This window comes from Sus scrofa, chromosome 17, assembly GCF_054392235.1.
Source record: "Sus scrofa isolate SSC_HxYL_T2T_F1_AM1 chromosome 17, Sscrofa_HxYL_maternal_Yorkshire_Landrace_v2.0, whole genome shotgun sequence".
NCBI classification, from domain to species: Eukaryota; Metazoa; Chordata; class Mammalia; order Artiodactyla; family Suidae; genus Sus; species Sus scrofa.
In genome coordinates, this window is record NC_139399.1 from 45,735,784 (window position 1) to 45,757,684 (window position 21,901).

At 39.4% G+C, this 21,901-nt stretch overlaps 1 protein-coding gene and 1 pseudogene across 4 annotated transcripts in view; one reads left to right on the forward strand and one right to left on the reverse strand.

Moving 5' to 3' along the window:
• PIGU (phosphatidylinositol glycan anchor biosynthesis class U) overlaps positions 1–20,938 on the reverse strand; it is a 121,405-nt gene extending 100,467 nt beyond the window's left edge. For 3 of the 4 annotated variants that reach the window (XR_014831727.1, XR_014831728.1, XM_021077222.2), the window contains exon 1: positions 20,780–20,938. Coding sequence is in view for 1 of the 4 variants with exons in the window: in NM_001185136.1 (NP_001172065.1) it covers positions 20,780–20,909 (130 nt within the window). In the remaining 3 variants the exon portion in view is untranslated. 4 annotated transcript variants of the gene reach the window in all.
• On the forward strand, positions 11,263–11,913 carry LOC100519064 (large ribosomal subunit protein uL1 pseudogene; annotated as a pseudogene).
• Positions 20,939–21,901: the final 963 nt, after the last annotated feature.

Genomic DNA, 21,901 nt, shown 5'->3' on the forward strand with positions numbered 1-21,901 from the left:
AAATAAGCATAAAACATAAACATTAAACAAGTAAAAATAAACAAAACAGTTAACAGTGACCATCTCTGGGTGATAAGATTGCATAAGATCTTTGGCTTTTTTTATCTTCAGTTTCTGAATCTTTAGCAATGAGCATGTATTACTTTATAATTATTAATAAAAAACAGGAAAATTAATTTTGAGAGTAAAAAAAGAATAAGAAAAACATAAAATAGAGCCACAAGAACCTATAAAATGTATAAGCTTATAAATGCATGATATATACATAAGAAACTGATATAGGAAACTGTTCCCTCCAGGGAACAGAAACGGGTGGTATAGGAAAATGGTGAAAAGGTGTCTTTTAGTCATATAGACTTCTGTACCTCTGATTTTTAAACCATGTGGCTGAATTACTTATTCAAAAATAAGTAAAATCAAATTTACAAAGCCTGTTTTAAAAAAAAAACTATATATTTGTAATGAGTAGGCCATAAACATGGCTTTAAACTTTGCAGACCCACCCTAGAAGGAAATCTATCAGTTACATTGTTTATGGGGTCTATTTTTTAAATTTAATTTTTATTTTATATTGGAGTATAGCTGATTTACAATGTTGTGTTAGTTTCAGGTGTAGAGCAAAGTGATTTAGTTATACATATATCCATTGTTTTTTCAGATTCTTTTTCCAATAATAGGTTATTACAGAATATTGAGGAGAGTTCCCTGTGCCATATAGTAGGTCTTTGTTGATTATCTATTTTATATATAGCAGCATGTATATGTTAATCCCAAACTCCTAATTTATACCTCAGTCGCCATGGTGTCTGTAAAACAAAGCCTACTGCTCAAGACAGTTATAACTGGTCCTCGTACCAGGACCAAAGAGAAACTTCCCTGAAGGAGCCCCACAAGGAGGCTGCTGTGTAACACAACTATTAAACCCTTTACTAAAAGCTTTGTTGGAGACCCGAGGAGATGGTAATATCAGGCCACTTCACGGGACAACTCTCAGTCTAAGCCAAAAGCATCCTACCACTTTATAGAGGACCAGTAAGATGCTATCCAGGAAATCGCTCTCCACTGGTTTAATCCAGAGGTAAATTCTTGATTATGTAGCTGCACATTTTTCAGGCAACTGTCTAAAAGTAATTTCTCTCAGATATGCTTTTGCCAGGTATTTGCATTACTAGCGCACTTGCTAATGTGTTCTCTGGTAAGTGCCTGGACTGTGGCTCTACTGTCTTGATGATTAAACTTGACCTCAATATTATTTAATATGTAATTGATCTGGGAAAAGAGTCAACATCATGTAAAAACGTGAAAAAACAAAAACAAAAAAACATGTCTCTGGAGCACTGGGATGCAGATTAGATCCTATGACTTGACACAGTGGGTTAAGGAACCAGCGTTGCAGCAGCTGCTGTGTAGGTCACAACTGCGGCTTGGATCTGATCCCTGGCCCTGGAACTCCATATGCCATGGGCAGCCAAAAGAGAAAAAAACAAACAAACAAACCCTGCCATTTACTACCACCAACTACAACATTAAAAAGTGTAGGAAGAGGGAGTTCCCGTCGTGGCACAGTGGTTAACGAATCCGACTAGGAACCATAAGGTTGCGGGTTCGATCCCTGCCCTGGCTCAGTGGGTTAACGATCTGGCATTGCCGTGAGCTGTGGTGTAGGTTGCAGACGTGGCTCGGATCCCGCGTTGCTGTGGCCCTGGCGTAGGCCGGTGGCTACAGCTCTGATTCGACCCCTAGCCTGGGAACCTCCATAGGCCGTGGGAGCGGCCCAAAGAAATAGCAAAAAAAGAAAAAAAAAAGTGTAGGAAGAGCATAATCTCACAATGTTTTTACTTGAATATATCTAGCATTATGATAAATTTCTTACCATGTCCTTATTTTTCCCATTTTGTCACACAAAACTGGCATGGTCTGCAGTGCATTTGGGAATATCTAAGCTACAGAATTTAGCAAAGTAGCAGGATACAAGATTAACATTCAGGATTTGGTTGCATTTCTAACAATGAAATATTAGAAAAGAAATACAAAAATGCAATACATTTTAAAATCGCACCCCCCAAAATTAGATACCTAGGAATAAATCTGATCAAGCAAGTGAAAGACTTACATGCTGAGAACTATCAAACATTAATCAAGGAACTTAAAGAGGACTCAAAGAAATTGAAAGATATTCCATGCTCCTGGAATGGAAGAATTAATATCGTAAAAATGGTCATATTACCCAAAGCAATCTACAGATTCAATGCAATCCCTACCAAATTAACCATGACATTTTGCACAGAACTGCAACAAACAATCCAAAACTTACATGGAAGTATGGATAAAGAAAATGTGGTGTGTGTGTGTGTGTGTGTGTATGTATGTGTATATATATGTATATAATGGAATTTTACTTAAAAAGAAATGAAATAATGCCATTTACAGCAATATGGGTGGACCTGGAGATTATCATACTAAGTGAAGCAAGCCAAACAAAGAAAAATGTCATATGACCTCGCTTATATGCTTATATGTAGAATCTAAAAAAAAAATACAAATGAACTTGTATGCAAAACAGAAACAGACCCATAGACATAGAAAACAAACTTATGGTTAACAAAAGGGAGAGGGGGGAAGGGGTAAATTAGGAGTTTTGGATTAAAGTATAGACACTACTATATATAAAGTAGATAACCAACAAGGACCTACTGTGTAGCACAGGGAACTACACTCAGTATCTTGTAATAACCTATAATGGAAAAGAATATAAGAAAAGATATGCATATTTATGTGTGTGTATATATATATATATATATATACATACATATATAACTGAGTAACTTTACTGTACATCTGAAACTAGCACAACATTGTAAATCAACTATATGTTGTCAATGAAATTTTTTTTAAACAAAAAAAAAAGCAAAAAAAAACAAAAACTTACATGGAACCACAAAAAACCCAGAACTGCCAAAGCAATCCTGAGGAACAAAAACCAATCAGGAGGCATAACTCTCCCAGACTTCAGGCAATATTACAAAGCTACAGTAATCAAGACAGTGTGGTACTGCTACCAAAATAGACATATGGACCAATGGAACAGAGAACCCAGAAATAAACCCAGACACCTGTGGTCAATTACCCTTTGACAAAGAAGGCAAGAATATAAAATGGGAAAAAGACAGTCTTTTCAGCAGGTGGTGCTGGGAAAACTTAACAGCTGCATGTAAATCAAGGAAACTGGAACACACACATAACATGCACAAAATAAACTCAAAATGGCTTAAAAACTTCAACAAAAGACTAGACACCATAAAACTCTTAGAAGAGAAAATAGGCAAAACATTCCCTGACATCAACCTTACAAATATTTTCTCAGGTCAGTCTCCCAAGGCAACAGAAATAAAAGCAAAAATAAACGAATGGGGAGTTCCTGTCGTGGTGTAGTGGTTAACGAATCTGACTAGGAACCATGAGGTTGTGGGTTCGATCCCTGGCCTTGCGCCGTGGGTTAAGGATCCGGCGTTGCCATGAGCTGTGGTGTAGGTCGCAGACGTGGCTTGGATCCCGCGTTGCTGTGGCTCTGGCATAGGCTGACGGCTACAGCTCTGATTAGACCCCTAGCCTGGGAACCTCCATATGCTGAGGGAGTGGCCCAAGAAATGGCAAAAAAAGATAAAAAAAATAAAATAAAATAAAAATAAACGAATGGGACTTAATTAAACTGACAAGCTTTTGCACGGCAAAGGAAACCAGAAAAAAACAAAAAGACAACCTATGGAATGGGAGAAAAGAATAGTTTCAAACAATGCAACTGACAAGGGCTTAATCTCTAAAGTACACAAACAAGGTACACAACTCAACAGCAAAAAAAACCCAACAACCCAATTGAAAAAATGGGCAAAAGACCTGAATAGACATTTTGCCAAAGAAGATATACATTTGGCCAACAAGCACATGAAAATATGCTCAACATCACTGATTATCAGAGAAATGCAAATCAAAACTACTGTGAGATACCACCTCACACCCATCAGAATGGCCATCATTAATAAGTCCACAAATAACAAATGCTGGAGAGTGTGTGGAGAAAAGGGAACCCACCTACGCTGTTGGTAGGAATGTAAATTGGTACAACCACTATGGAATACAGCATGGAGGTACCTCAGAAAACTAAATATAGAACTACCATATGATCCAGCAATCCCACTCTTGGACATATATATGGACAAAACCTTCCTTGAAAAAGACACATGCACCTGTATGTTCATTGCAGCACTATTCACAATAGCCAAGACATGGAAACAATTTAAATGTCCAGTGACAGATGAATGCATTAAGAAGATGTGGTATATATACACAATGGAATATTACTCAGCCATAAAAAAGAACAAAATAATGCCATTTGCAGCAACATGGATGGAACTAGAGACTCTCATATAAGTGAAGTAAGTCAGAAAGAGAAAGACAAATACCATATGATATCACTTATATCTGGAATCTAATATACAGCACAAATAAACCTTTCCATAGAAAAGAAACTCATGGATTTGGAGAAGAGACTTGTAGTTGCCAAGGAGGAGGGGGAGTGAGTGGGATCAACTGGGAATCTGGGGTTAACAGATGCAAAGTACTGCCTTTGGAGTGGATAAGCAATGAGATCCTGCTGTATAGCACTGGGAACTATATCTAAACACTTCCAATGGAGCATGACGGAGGGTAATGCGAGAAAAACAATGTATATATGTAAGTGTGACTGGGTCACTTTGCGTACAGTAGAAAACTGAGAGAACACTGTAAACCGACTATAATGGAAAAAATAAAAATCATTTAAATAAAATAAAATAAAATAGTTGACCATAAAAGCTAATTAGTTATGGCCAATTATTCTAAAACAACAGTGTTTTGTTTTGTTTTGTTTGCATGAAGTCTCTCAATTCTTAACCAATAAAACCCATGAAACAAGATTTTTTTTTGGGGGGGGGGGCACACTCATGGCATATGGAAGTTTCCAGGCTAGGGGAATCGGAGCTACAGCTACCACCACAGCCTCATGGGATCCAAGCCATGTCTGCAAACTGCAATGCATCTCAAAGCAACACTGGATCCCCAACCCACTGAGTGAGGCCAGGGATCAAAGCCGCATCCTCATGAACACTAGTCGGATTCATTTCTGCTGCGCCACAATAGGAACTCCCTTTTTTTTTTTCTCCCAAGAATTCTTAGTTACCTTCATGTATTTTTTTTTTTTTTTTTTTTTGTCTTTTTGCTATTTCTTTGGGCCACTCCCGTGGCATATGGAAGTTCCCAGGCTAGGAGTTGAATCAGAGCTGAAGCCACCAGCCTACACCAGAGCCACAGCAACGCGGGATCCAAGCTGCATCTGTGACCTACACCACAGCTCATGGCAACGCCGGATCGTTAACCCACTGAGCAAGGGCAGGGATCGAACCCGCAACCTCATGGTTCCTAGTCGGATTCGTCAACCACTGCGCCACAACGGGAACTCCACCTTCATGTATTTTTTTGATAGCTGATAATAAAAGCATATCATCTAGTATAAGACAAACTCTGTCTTTGAGTTTCCCATATCAAGAATCATATGCATGCAGCTCATTCAAAAGAAGTGGTATCTTTATATTGCTAGCCAGAGGACCCAAGAATCAGTGTCATCTCAGTAGCAATAAACACACCTAGCATACAGATTTGGTTTCTAAATAACATTCTCGAAAAAAAGTAACCAAGACTCTTTGAAGAAGTGTCAATTCTAGGGCTGGAGCAAGGAAAATGCAAGGTAAGCCTGGAAAATCTTGTCGTTCCAGGAAGAAACAAAGTGCCAAAAAAGAAAGAAAGAAAGAAAGAAAAGAAAAGAAAAAAAAAAGAAGAAGAAGAAGAAAGTATGTCAAAAGGACAAAGGAGACTGAAAGAGGTCCCAATGGCCAAAGTAGTATAGATTATAATCCACTGGTACAACCACTATGAAAAACAGAATGGAGGTACCTCGGAAAACTAAACATAGAACTACCATATGATCCAGCAATCCCACTTCTGGGCATATATCCAGACAAAACTTTCATTGAAAAAGATACATGCACCCATATGTTCATTGCAGCACTATTCACAACAGCCAAGACATGGAAACAACCTAAATGTCCATCAATGGATTAAGAAGATGTGGTATATATACATTACACAATGGAATACTACTCAGCCATAAAAAAAGAACAAAACAATGCCATTTGCAGCAACATGGATGGAACTAGAGACTCTCATATAAGTGAAGTAAGTCAGAAAGAGAAAGACAAACACCATAGGATATCACTTATGTGGACTCTAGTATATGGCACCTATGAACCTATTTAATACAAAAGAAACAAACTCATGGGCATGGAAAACAGACTTGTGGTTGTCAAGGAGGAGGGGGAGGGAGTGGGATGGACTGGGAGTTTGGAGTTAGATGCAAACTACTGAATTTGGAGTGGCTAAGCCATGAGATCCTGCTATATAGCACAGGGAACTATATCTAAACACTCGTGATGGAACATGATGGAGGATAATGTGAGAAAAAGAATGTATATATAACTGGGTTACTTTGCTGTATAGCTAAAATTGAGTGAACATTGTAAATCGACTATAATTTAAAAAAATTTTTTAATTAAAAAAAAGATTACAATCCAGAGAATAAAAGAAATATCCATGAGTCCACACAGATAGAAATATGATTGAATAAATAAACAGGGACAACTCTTCCTTACAGAATTCCAATTAATAAATGAAGAAGGAATGAGAAATTAGAACATTCACTAATACCATATGCAAAAATAAACTCAAACTGGATTAAAATCTAATTGTAAGATCAGAAACCATAAAACTCCTAGGGGAAAACAGACAGAACACTCTTTGACATAAATTGAGCAATATTTTTTTGGATCTGTCTCCTAAAGCAAAGGAAATAAAAACAAAAATAAGCTAATTAAACATAAAAGTTTTTGGACAACAAAGAAGCAATCAACAAAATGAAAAGACAACCTACCGAACAGGAGAAGGTATTCACAAATGATCTGACCAATAAGGGGTTAATATCCAATACATATAAACACCTCATACTACTAAACTTCACCTAAAAAAAGAAAAAACTCAATTAAAAAATGGGCAGGAGGAGAGGATCAAGATGGTGGAGGAGTAAGGCATGGTGCTCACCTTTTCCAACACACACACACACACACACAAAATCTACATGTAGAACAATTCACGCAAAACATCAACTGAATGCTGGCAGAAGACCTTAAACCCCACAAAAGGGCAAGAAACCCTCCACATAACTGGGTAGAACAAAAGAAAAAAAAAGAGAGAGAGAGAGAAAGGAATCAGGACAGCACTAGCGCTCCTAAGAGGGAGCTGTTAAAGAGGAAAGGAACGTGATCTAGCGATCCCACTCCTGGGCATCTATCCAGAGAAAACCATGACTCAAAGAAAAGATATATGTACTCCAATGTTCACTGCAGCACTATATACAATAGTCAACACGTGGAAACAACCTAAATGTCCATCGACAGAGGAATGGATAAAGATGTGGTACATATACACAATGGAATATTACTCAGCCATTAAATGGAAAGAATAATGGCATTTGCAGCAACATAGATGGACACAGAAATCATCATGCTAAGTGAAGTCAGACAGTGAGACACCAATATCAAATGCTGTTGCTTACATGTGGAATCTAAAAAAAAGGACACAATGAACTTCTTTGCAGAACAGATACAGACTCACAGACTTTGAAAAACTTATGGTTTCCAAATGAGACAGCTTGGGGGAGTGGGGGGATGCGCTGAGGGTTTGGGATGGAAATGCTATAAGATATGATTGTGATGATCGTTGCTCAACTAAAAATGTAATAAAATTCATTGAGAAAAAAAAAAAGAAGAAAAAAAAAGAGGAAAGGAATGCATACCCTGGGAAGCCACCTAACCAACAGGGAGATCAGCTGAGGCAGAGGACCTCAAAGTCTATATAGCCCTTCAAGACTACAGTAGTTGTTTTTCTTAAACTCACAGAATAAGAAAAATATAAGCAAAATGAAGATACTCAGGAACCATTCCCAGTTAAAAGAACAGGGGAATTCACCTGAAGGAGCAAATAATGAAACAGACCTCTGCAGTCTACAAGACATCAAATTCAAAAAGGAGACAGTGAAAAGAACAAATATGAAGGAATTAAGAGTGGATATGAACAGTAATGAAGATTACTTTAGAAAGGAACTAGAAAATATGAGGAGCCAAGAAAAATTATAAAATTCATTTCCAGAGACACACGTTGAGTTAAAGGCACTGAAGAGCAGAATGAACAATGCAGAGGAATGAATCAGTGAAAGAATTGGAATAATGGAAATCACCCAATCAGGACAGCAGACAGAAAACCAAATGAAAAAACATGAAAGCAATATAAGAGATCTACGGGAATAACAAAAAGCAGGCCAATCTACACATAATAGAGATTCCAGAAGAAGAAAAATAAAAGGAGATCGAAAATATATTTAAAGAAATTATGGCTGAAAACTTTCCAAATCTAAAGGAAACAGATATCAAGATAAAGGAAGCACAGAGGGCCCCAAACAAGTTGAACCCAAACAGGCCCACACCAAGTCAAATTATAACAAAAACGGCAAAAATTAAAAATAAAGAGAGGATTTTAGAGGCAGCAAGAGAAAAAAAGAGTTAACTAACATCAGAGTTCTTGTCATGGCTCAGGGTTAATGAACCTGACAGGATCCATGAGGATGCAGGTTCGATCCCTGGCCCTGCTCAGTGGGTTAAGGATTTGGTGTTGTCATGAGCTGTGGTATAGGTCACAGATATAGCTCAGATCTGGCATTGCTATGGCTGTGGCGTAAGTCAGCAGCCATAGCTCCAATTAGACCCCTAGCCTGGGAATCTCCATAGGCCACAGGTGTGGCCCTAAAAAAGAAGAAAAAAATAAAAAAATTATAAGGGAACCACCATTAGGCTATCATCTTATTTCTCTACAGAAACACTACAGGCCAGAAGAGAGTAGCAAGATATATTCAAAGTTCTCAAAGGGAAAAATTTGCAGCCTAGAATATTCTCCCCAGCAAGAATATCATTTAAAATAGAAGGAGAGGAGTTCCTGTCGTGGCATGGTGGAAATGAATCTGACCAGGAACCACGAGGTTGTGGGTTTAATCCCTGGCCTTGCTCAGTGGGTTAAGGATCCAGCGTTGCCATGAGCTGTGGTGTAGGTTGAAGAGGCAGCTCAGATCTGGTGTTGCTGTGGCTCTGGCATAGGCCCACAGCAACAGCTCCAATTAGACCCCTAGCCTGGGAAGCTCCATATGCCATGGGTGTGCCCCCCCCCCCAAAAAAAGGGAGTTCCCATCATGGCTCAGCAGAAAGGAATCTGATTAGCATCCACGAGGGCACAGGTTCAATCCACAGCCTTGCTTGGTGGGTTAAGGATCCATCATTGCCTTAAGCTGTGGTGTAGATCCTAGACATGGCTAGTTTCCGGTGCTGCTGTACCATAGGTTAGTGGCCACGGCTCCAATTTGACCCCTAGCCTGGGAACCTCCATATGCCGTGGGTATGGCCCTAAAAATAAATAAATAAAATAAAATAAAAAGACTTCAAGATTATATAATGTGGGGAAGAAAAGTAAGAAAATCTAGACTCTTTGTTTTTTAGAATGTGTTTGAGCTTATATGACTTTCAGGCCAAAGCAAGCAGATATAGGAAGGGGTTAACATACTTGAAAAACAGGGCAACCACAAATCAAAAACAAACATTACACTCACAGAAAGAAAAGGACACAAGCATAAAAGAAAAGAAAGTCCTCCAACCAAAAAAGAAAGGAATAAAGGAAAAAACCAGAATCAACCAGAAAACAAGGTTTAGAATGGCAATAAGAATATATTTATCGATAATTACTTTAATGGTCAATGGACTGAATGCTCCAGTCAAAAGACATAGAGTGGCAGAATCGAAAAACAAAAAAACAAACAAACAAAAAAAGAGCCTACAATATGCTGTCTACTCACCTTAGGGCAAAGGACACATATAAATTGAAAGTGAGGGGATGGGAAAAGATATTCCATGCAAATGGAAAAGACAGGAAAACTGGAGTTGCAATACTCATATCAGACAAAATAGACTTTAAAACAAAAGCCATAAAGACAGACAAGGACACTATTTAACGATAAAAGGATCCATTCAAGAAGAGGATATTACACTCATCAATATATATGCCCCTAATATAGGTGCACCCAGATACATACAACAATACTAACAGACATAAAAGGAGAAATTGATGGGAATTCAATAATATTAGGAGGCTTTAACACCCCACTCACATCAATGGACAGATCCTCCAGACAGAAAATCAATAAGGCAACAGAGATCATAAATGACAGAATAGAAAAGTTAGACTTACTTGACATTTTCAGGACATTACCTCCCAAAAAAATCAAAATATACATTCTTTTCAAGTGCACATGGAAGGAGATCCTGTTGTGGCTCAGTGGTTAACAAATTTGACTAACATCCATGAGGACGCTGGTTTGATCTCTGGCCTTGCTCAGTGAGTTAAGGATGTGGCATTGCTGTGAGCTGTGGTGTAGGTTGCAGACACAGTTTGGATCCTACATTGCTGTGGCTGTGGCATAGGCTGGCAGCTACAGCTCTGATTCGACCCCTAGCCTAGGAACTTCCATATGCCATGTGTGTGGCCCTTAAAAAAAGGAAAAAAAAAAAAGTGCACATGGAACATTTTCAAAGATTGACCACATATTGGGGCACAAAACTAACCTCAACAAATTTAAGAGCATAGAAATTATTTCAAGTATCTTCTCTGAACACAATGGCATGAAACTAGAAATCAACCACAGGAAAAGAAATGAGAAAAAAACTGACTACATGGAGATTAAACAACATGCTACTAAAAAACCAATGGGTCAGTGAGGAAATCAAGAGAAATTCAAAAACACCTCAAGACAAATGATAATGAAAACACAACCATTCAAAATCTATGGGATTCTGCAAAAGCAGTGTTTAGAGGGAAGTTCATAGCAGTACAGGCCTTCCTCAAAAAAGAAAAATCTCAAACTGAAAACTTAACCCATTCATAAAAGAATCAGAAAAAAGAACAAACAAAACCTAAAGTCAGCAGAAGGAAGTAAATCATAAAGATCAGAGAGGAAATCACTAAAATAGACATTCAGAAAACAATAGAAGCTCTTTTCCGGTTATTGCTTTGCCAGGCACCATGAGCAGCAAAGTCTCCCTGGACACCCTGTAAGAGGTGGTGTGGGAGGGCCTACATGGGAACCAGTGCAAGAGCCGGAAGTTTTTGGAGACGGTGGAGCTTCAGATCAGCCTGAAGAAACATGACCCTCAGAAAAACAAATGCTACTCCGGCACCATCAGGCTTAAGTCTACTCCCCGCCCCAAGTTCCCCATGTGTGTTCTGGGAGACCAGTAGCATTGTGATAGGGCCAAGGCTGTGGATATCCCGCACATGGATATCGAGGCATTGAAGAAACACAACAAGAATAAGAAACTGGTCAAGAAGCTAGCCAATAAGTATACCTTTTTGGCTTCAGAGTCTCTAACCAAGCAGATCCCACAAATCCTGGGCCCAGGCCCGAATAAGCCTGGCAAGTTCTCTTCCTTGCTGACCCACAAAGAGAATATGGTGGCCAAAGTTGATGAAGGGAAGTCCACAATCATGTTCTAGATGAAGAACGTGCTGTGTCTGGCACTGGCCATTGGCCACATGAAGATGACAGGTGATGAGCTCATGTACAACATCCACTTAGCTGTCACCTTGCTAGTGTCATTGCTCAAGAAAAATTGGCAGAACATCTGAGATATGTACATGAAGAGCACCCCGGGCAAACCCCAGTGCCTATACTAAGGATCAGCTTAATAAACCATCTGCCATCATTTTAAAAAAATATATTAGGAGTTCCCGTTGTGGCACAGTGGAAACGAATCCGACTAGGAACTATGAGGTTGCGGGTTCAATCCCTGGCCTTGCTCAGTGCGTTAAGGATCTGGCATTGCCGTGAGCTGTGGGTTAGGTCACAGATGCGGCTTGGCTCTGGCATTGCTGTGGCTCTGGTATAGACCAGTGGCTACAGCTTCAATTAAACTCCTAGCCTGGGAACTTCCATATGTTGCGGGTGTGGCCCTAAAAACACAAAAGACAAAAAAAAAAAAAGAAAAAGAAAAAGGAAAAATCTCAAGGGATGTTGCAGAAATAATAATTAAAAAAAAATAAGAGGATACTATGAACAATTATATGCCAACAAATTTGACAATCTAGAAGAAATGGACAACTTTCTAGAGACATACAGCCCACCAAAACTGAATCAAGAAGAAAGAGATCAACTGGACAGAATGACCACTAGAAATGAAATTGAAATGAAACTGAATATGTAATAAAAACACTCCCTACAAACAAAAGTCCAGGACCAGAAGGCTTCACAGGCAAGTTCTACGAAACATACAAAGAAGATCTTACACCCATCCTTCTTAAACTTTTCCAAACGGGTGAAGAAGGAATAATCCCAAAGACATTCTGTGAAGCCACCACCACCCTAATACCAACACCAAAGATACTACCAAAAAAGACAATTATAGGCCCATATCTTTGAGGAATATAGATGCAAAAATTCTCAATAAAATTTAGCCAACTGAATCTAAGAACATGTAAAAAAGATCATCCACCACGACCATGTGGGATTCATCCCGAGTTCACAAGGATGGTTCAACATACACAAATCAATCAATGGCACAAACCACATAACAAAAGAAAAGTCAAAAACCACAGGATCATCTCAACAGATGCAGAAAAAGCATCTGACAAAGTCCAACATCCATTCATGATTTAAAACTCTTACCAAAATGGATATAGAGGGAACACACCTTAACATAACAAGGGCCGGAGTTCCCGTCGTGGCGCAGTGGTTAACGAATCCGACTAGGAACCATGAGGTTGAGGGTTCGGTCCCTGCCCTTGCTCAGTGGGTTAACGATCCGGCGTTGCCGTGAGCTGTGGTGTAGGTTGCAGACGCAGCTCGGATCCTGTGTTGCTGTGGCTCTGGGGTAGGCCGGTGGCTACAGCTCCGATTCCACTCCTAGCCTGGGAACCTCCATATGCCGCGGGAGCAGCCCAAGAAATAGCAACAACAACAAAAGACCAAAAAAAAAAAAAAACATAACAAGGGCCATTTATGAGAAAGTCACAGCCAATATAATACTCAAGGGAGAAAAGCTGAAAGCCTTCCCACTAAAATCTGGAACAAGACCAGGATGCCCACTCTCACCACTTTTATTCAACATGGTATTGGAAGTCCTAGCCACAGCAATCAGGCAAACAAAAGAAATAAAAGGTATCCAAATTGGAAGATAAGAGGTAAAACTGTCACTCTATGCAGATGACATGATACTATATACAGAAAGCCTTAAGGACTCCACACAAAAAACAAACTCATCAATGAATTCAGCAAAGTAGCAGAATACACTCAGGATTCAGTTGCATTTCTAACAGTGAAATATTAGAAAAGGACTATAAAAATGTAATACCTTTTAACATTGCTCCCCCCAAAATTAAATACCCAGGAATAAACCTGACCAAGGAGGCAAAAGACTTACATGCTGAGAACTATCAAACATTAATCAAGGAACTTAAAGAGGACTCAAAGAAATGGAAAGATATCCCATGCTCCTGGAATGGAAGAATTAATATCATAAAAATGGCCATATTACCCAAGGCAATCTACAGATTCAATGCAATCCCTATCAAATTACCCATGACATTTTGCAAAGAACTACAAAAAAAAATCCAAAAATTTATATGGAACCACAAAAGACCCAGAATTGCCAAAGTAATCCTGAGGAACAAAAACCAATCAGGAGGCATAACTCTCCCAGACTTCAGGCAATATTACAAAGCTACAGTGACCAAGATGGTGTGGTACTGCTACCAAAATAGACATATGGACCAATGGAACAGAGAATCCAGAAATAAACCCAGACACCTAGGGTCAATTACTCCTCGACAAAGAAGGCAAGAATATAAAATGGGAAAAAGACAGTCTTTTCAGCAGGTGGTGCTGGGAAAACTCAACAGCTGCATGTAAATCAATGAAACTGGAACACACACACAACATGCACAAAAATAAACTCAAAATGGCTTAAAGACTTCAACAAAAGACAAGATATCATAAAACTCTTAGAAGAGAGCATAAGCAAAACATTCTCAACAGCAACCATACAAATATTTTCTTAGGTCAGTCTCCCAAGGCAACAGAAATAAAAGCAAAAATAAACGAATGGGACTTAATCAAACTGACAAGCTTTTGCACAGCTAGGAAACCATTAAAAAAAAATAGTTTCAAATGATGCAACTGACAAGGGCTTAATCTCTAAAATATACAAACAACTTATACAATTCAACAATGAGCCATTGAAAAATGGGCAGAAGACTTGCATAGACATTTCTCCAAAGAAGATATACAAATGGCCAACGGGCACATGAAAAAATGTTCAACATCACTAATTATTAGAGACATGCAAATCAAAACTACTATGAGATACCACCTCACACCCATCAGAATGGCCATCATTAATAAGTCCACAAATAACAAATGCTGGAGAGGGTGTGGAGAAAAGGGAACCCTCCTACACTGTTGGTGGGAATGTAAATTGGTACAGCCACTATGGAAAACAGTATGGAGGCCAACTATAATGGAAAAAATAAAAATAATAAAAAATAAATTTCAAAAAAGAAAACGGTATGGAAATACCTCAGAAAACTACATATATAACTATCAATAATTCAGCAATCCCACTCCTGGGCATATATCCAGACAAAACCTTCATTCAAAAAGACACATGCACCCCTATTTTCATTGCAGCACTATTCACAATAACCAGGACATGGAAACAACCTAAATGTCCATCAACAGATGAAAGGATTAAGAAGATGTGATATATACACACAATAGAATACTACTCAGCCATAACAGAGAACAAAATAATGCCATTTGCAGCAACATGGATGGAACTAGAGTTCCATACTAAGTGAAGTAAGCCAGAAAGAGAAAGACAAAAACCATCACTTATACCTGCAATCTAATATATGGCACAAATGAACCTATCTACAGAAAAGAAATAATCTTATGGACTTGAAGAACAGACTTGTGGTTGCCAAGGAGGAGGGGGAGGGAGTGGGATGGACTAGGAGTTTGGTAGACGCAAACTACTGCATTTGAAGTGGATAAGCCATGAGATCCTGCTGTATAGCACAGGGAAATATATCTAGTCACTTCTGATGACTAGGTCACTTTGCTGTACGGCAGAAACTGACAAAACAATGTAAATCAACTATAATAGAAAAAATACAAACCTGAAAAAAAAAAATGGGTAGGAGACCTGAATAGACATTTTTCCAAAGAGGAAAGGCAAATGACCAAGACGCACATGAAAAGATGATCAACACTGCTAATCATCAGGGAAATGCAAATCAAGAATACAGTGAGACATCACCTCATCCCTATGAGAATTGCTATCTTCAAAAAGAACACAAATAACAAATGCTGATGAGGATGTGGAGAAAAAGGAACTCTTGTACACTGTTGTTTGAAATGTAAATTGGCACAGCCACTGTGGAAACCAGTATGGAGGTTTCTCAAGAAACTAAAAATAGAACTACCATATGACCCTGCAATTCTACTCCTGGGTATATATCCAAAAAAAAAGTAAAACCACTAATCTGAAAAGATACATGCCCCCCAATGTTCCTGGCAGCATTATTTACAATTGCCAAGATATGGAAGCAACCTAAGGACATCAATAGATGACTGGATTAAGAAGATGTGGTATTGGATTTCCCAAAGCGGTACAGCAGAAATGAATCTGACTAGAAACCATGAGGTTGCAGGTTCAATCCCTAGCCTCACTCAGTAGGTTAAGGATCCAGCATTGCTGTGTAGATGTAGTATAAACCGCATACAGGGCTCTGATCTGGTGTTGCTGTGACTGTGGTGTAGGCCAGCAGCTGTAGCTTCAATTAGACCCCTAGCCTGGGAACCTCCATATACCACGAAAAAAGAAGATGTGGTAAATATATACTGCAATGGAATAGTATTTAGCCATTAAAAAGAATGAAGTTTTGCCATTTGCAGCAAACCTGGAGGGTATTACACTAAGTGAAATAAGTCAGAGAAAGACAAATACTGTATGATATCACTTACATGTGGAATCTGAAAAAAAATACAAGAAACTAGTGAATATAACAAAAAAGATGCAGACTCACAGATACAGAGAACAAACTGGTGGCTACCAGTGGGGAGAGGAAAGGGGGGAGGGGCAATATAAGGGGGTGGGTTTAAGACAGCCTCAAGGATGAACTATACAACATGGGGAATATAACCAATATTTTATAAGTGGAGTATAATCTTTAAAAGTTGTGGAATCACTATATTGTACACCTGTAACTTAAATAATATTGTATATCAACTATATTTCAATAAAAAATGAATAAGTAAAAACAAAACAAGGAGGAATGAGGGAATAGACATGTCATCATTAGACCACCACAGTAATGACTGCTGCAAGGAAGATCAACCTATAAATGTAGGAAAGAGTAGGAAAAAACTTAAAGAGAAACAGGATATTTACGGAGCCCCAAAGTATATCCCCCTAATGTTAATTACTTAAACGGGGAAAATAGTAATTTTACAATGGAGAAATCAGGCGGATGTTACTTTAACCAAGGGATTAAGGTTAACATTAGGAGTAATAAGACATTTCAATATATCTCTTGATCCAATGCATTGAAAGGAATTCTTCCCAAAATCCTCATCTCAAACTAACTGTGAGAAAACATTACACAAAACCAAATTGAGGGACATTCTACAAAACAATTGACCAGTAGGCTTCAAAAGTGTCAAGGTCCTAAAAGATACGGAAAAGCTGAGGAACTGCCACAGATTGGAAAAGAATAAGAAGCTCTAACTAAATGCAATGTGGGATCCTGAATCAGAACCTAGCACAGAAAAACAGTACATAAAGTGGTAAAATTTGAATAACAACTATAATTGTTATAAGTGAACATAGTTATTCCCTCAGTTTTGATTATTACACCATGATTACGCAGGATGTTAACATCAGGGGAAGCTGAGTGAAGGGTATATAAGATCTCTCTGCGTTATCTTTGCAAATACTCCCCAAGTCTAAAATTACTTCAAGTAAAAAATTAACAAATAAAACATACTGGTATCCGATCTCTGGATCCAACTGCTGATGTGTAGGAAATACAGAAAACACAAGAATATGTTACAGTGTACCATGACTATACAATTAGGAAAACCCAAATTGTATCAGAAACTCTACAGGTCAAATGGTCTGGGTTCTTCAAAAGATAAATACTAAAAAAAAGGTTGAGATAGATGGGGAATTTAAAAATTAAAGGAGACTTAAAAGACACACAAACTTTGTTTTAAGAGCATGACTAAGCTATGGTGTCTAGGGGTGCTCATTTGGGAAATAAGCCAAAAAGAAAGCAAAGATGTCATTTACTTATAAAAGTCAGAATACTGGTAGAGTTCCCATCGTTGCGCAGTGGTTAATGAATCTGACTAGGAACCATGAGGTTTCGGGTTCCATCCCTGGCCTCAGTGGGTTAAGGATCCAGCATTGCCGTGAGCTGTGGTGTAGGCTCAGATCCCATGTTGCTGCTGTGGCTCTGGTGTAGGCCGGTGGCTACAGCTCCGATTAGACCCCTAGCCTGGGAACCTCCACATGCCACGAGTGTGGTCCTAGAAAAGGCAAAAAGACCAAAAAAAAAAAAAAAAAAATCAGAATACTGGTTACTTATGATGGGGGATGAAAGGGCTGTGATTGAGATCGGGTGTAGGGAAAGACTTCTAGAGTAAGTGGCAGTGTTCTGATTCTTGACCTGAACGACAATTCTAAAAGTGTTTGCCTTAAAATAAATGAACTGTGTAACACATTGTTGTGTGTATTTTACTAATTCTGAATTTATTTAACAAAAAAGTGGTTTTTAGTTTTTTGCTTTTTTTAAGGAATACCATCAGAAGTGTTCCTCCCAACCCTGACTCATAGTGGTGCCGGAGATGGGTTTCTAAATAAGCACTAATAATTTGAGCTCTCCCCTGATTCAAAAAGCTAAGCCTACAAGAATTACTAATCTTTAAGTCAAAGGCTGAAGAAATATCAAATGTGACAGAAAGGTTCTAAAATTATTCTTGACACATAACACAAGATGCTATACAGTGGTCACTGGTAAAACAGCCATGCCTAAAGATTGCCAGCTAATCACATAATGTTACTATCCATGTGACTTTCAGCAAATAACAATATCTCTGTACTTTAATATTCTCATCTATAAAGTGCCATTATAGAAACTAAATGCTTTTTTTTTTTTAACACATCTAAAATGCTTAGAACAGTACCTGGCATGCAGAGAGCTTTACACCAGCGTTAGTTATTATTATTTATTGGAAGCATACATCTGCATTTTGTCAAGCAAGAAATTTGTATAAATTTTAGCTGTACTATCAAATCAACTGGTGGGTCTGTAGAAATGAGGGACATAAGTAGTTTTAAGTGGTGAGAGAGTAGAGAAAGTAGGGTCTAATGCTGCCTTGGATCTTCTGGAATTCAGAAGAAAGCAGGAACCAAGTGATTTCAACAAACAATTCAATTTGTTCAACAAATAATTATATGCAAATATCATATGCAAAGATATAAAGTCTAAACTCTTACCATCACACATATGAACTACAACTACCTTTTTACCACTTATCAGCTGGAACCTGGGCAAACTACTTAACTTCACCAAATCTCAGTTTCTTCATCTGTAAAATAAGGAAGATAATGCCATCTAATACAAGAATAACTGGAGAATAAAATGAGGCTTACCAGTCTCCGGAAGTATTTTTAGAAAAGTTAGCTCTAATTATTCATAAAACAGCCATTCATTACACGACTCCCCATTCCAAAATGTCAATGGGATAACATCAAAAACTCTAGCATTTGAAGTTTGAGGACATGATGCAAACTATTGCATTTGGAGTGGATAAGCAATGAGATCCTGCTGGATAGCAGAGGAAACTATATCTAGTCCCTTGTGATGGAACATGATGGAGGATAATGTGAGAAAAAGAATATATAAATACACGTATGACTGGTTCACTTTGCTGTACAGGAGAAATTGACAGAACACTGTAAATCAACTATAATGAAAAAAACAAAAATCATACAAACTAAAAAAAAAAGAAAATACATCTAGAGAAATAAATAGATTTTACCTAGCAAAAAAAAAGTTCAAGGACATGAAGGGGATTTCTGGGCTGCTGGTAATGTTCTGTTTCTTGAACTGCAAGCTGGCTACATGAGTATAGTAAATTATTTAAGCTATACACTTATTATTATGTGCACTGTCTGTATATTGTACTTCAGTAAGAAAAGTTTATTTATTTTCTTGTCCATGACCACAGCATTCCGCAGAAGTTCCCCAGCAAGAGATCAAATCTGCAGCCACAGCAGTAACAACAGGAGATCCTTAACCCGCTGTGCCACCAGGGAATTCCAGTAAGAAAGTTTTTTGAAAAAAAAATCTTCAAATTCTGGCCTTCACCTTACACCCACCTCATTACTCCCCTACTTTGGGCATTTCACATCTTTCAACATGTCTTGATCCTGACAACCTTCTACCTGAAACTCCGCTTCCTCTAATCTCCCTTTTCACACTCTACATCCTTCAAGAGTTAGCTCAAATCCCACATTCCTTAAACTGGAAAAGGAGAGGACACTTTCTTCAGGGTCAGAACTCCAAGGAAGGAACTGGAGGCACACAGGAAGTACACTTTTCTTTCTTTTTTCTTTTTTTTTTTTTAGGGCCACACCTGCTGCATATGAAGTTCCCAGGCTAGGGGTCAAATCAGAGCTGCAGCTGTGGGCCTACACCACAGCCACAACAACACTAGATATATCCAAGCCACATCTGCGATCTGCAATGCACCTCACAGCAACGAGGGATCTTTAATCCGCTGAGAGAGGGCCAGGTGTTGAACCTGAGCCCTCCTAATGGATACTACCTGGGTTGTTATCCACTGAGCCACAATGGGAACTCCAGGAAGTACACTTTTCATAAATGACTATATCTGTTTGTCTGCCTTATTAGAGTGCCTGTGGACTCTTTAGTCCAAACTGGCTCTCTGTGGGCTCCAGTATAAAACAATGTTTGATGAAGAACTTAAAAGAAATAAGATATAGTAGGAGAAGCTGCACTGCAAGTCCCAGGCTGAGACAAGGTTTATAAGGGCACTCACACACTCTCCTCGCTTATGCAGGAATGGTCCCCTCAGGGGCACCCCCCCCACACACACACACACACCCACGCACAAGCGATCTCGCGCCAAAACTCACTCCACTTAGCACGCCCTTTTCTCATCCCGACCCTTCCTCAAGCAGATCTTTCCTCAGACCACGCCCCTCAGCTCAGGACCCGAGGGGGACACACCCCCTCATATCTACATCTCGCAGGTGACCAGCCCCTACGGCCCCAACCTCACCACACCAACCAACGTCCCCCCGCCCTTAGCAGCCCCGCTCGCCCGCTCGAGGACGCGATAACTGGTGAGTTCCCTCAGAATCTTGAACATGCGGCCACTGCCCCCGCCTCCCATTCACAGAGGCCAGAGGCGCACAGGCGGGGCCTGGACGCCTACTCGAGCCGGTGGCCTCACCTCTCTTCCAAGAGCTCAGTGGGGACACCACCTCCACCCGCTCCGAGATGAACTCGGCCAGACTGGAGCGAAACAAGGCTGCCCGCACAGTCACTGCCACCACCAGCACCAAGGCCAAGGGAGCCGCCATGATAGCTGGGGCGGGCGCGCAGGCAGGAGGGGAAAGGCGAGGCGGAAGAGCCTCGCGGTCTGTGCACCGCCCTCTGTAGTTCTGCGGGTCAGCGCGCCTCGCGGCTGCCCACGAAACTCCCAAACTGGGAACTACCACTCCCAGGAGGCCTTGCGGCGAAGTAGGGCGTGGCGACGGAAAGCGGGGCGCCTCAAGCTTATAGCAAAGGGTTGGGCGAGGTCTCCCACTATAGCAGGTGAATTGTAATAGCACTGAGGTGCTGCTGAAAGGAGACACGTGAAGACAGTTACCATCCTGGAATTGTTGAGCGAGTTTTAAAGAAACGTTCATTTCACTCTTGTGTGTATGTTTTTAGTGTTAAAATGTTTCCTTTTTTATGTTTTCAAAGAGTATTAAATATGTATTCGTTGATTTACTACATACTTATTTGTAGAATGTCAACTATATGGGTTCTGAGGATACATTGTGGAGTATTACAGAGATTTATTAGCTCTGCGGCCTTGAACAAGTTGCCGAACTTTTCTGTGCCTCAGGTCCCTCACCTTAAAAATGCACTCGTTTTTGGCTCCTTGTGAGTGAGCTAGAAACCATTGAAGAATGCTTAGAAATTTTGCCAGCCGCTTTTAAACACAGACATTACTGTAAATTAGTACAGCCACTATGGAGAATAGTATGGAGGTTCCTTTATAAACCAAAAAGGGAGTTCCTGCTGTGGCAAAGTTGGTTAAAGAGAAGTTGATTAATGATCTGGCTTATCTTTGTGGTGTTGCTGGTTCCATCCCCAACCCTGCTCAGTGGATTAAGGATCCTGAATTGCCGCGGCTGTGGCTGGGATTCAGTATCCCCCTCCCCAGGAGCTTCCATATGCCTCGGGTACAGCCATAAAATTAAAAAAAAAAAAAAAAGTATCTAAGAATGAAAGTGTTTATATGTGTAAATGATTCACTTTGCTGTATGCCTGAAACTAACACAACATTGTAAATCAACTGTAC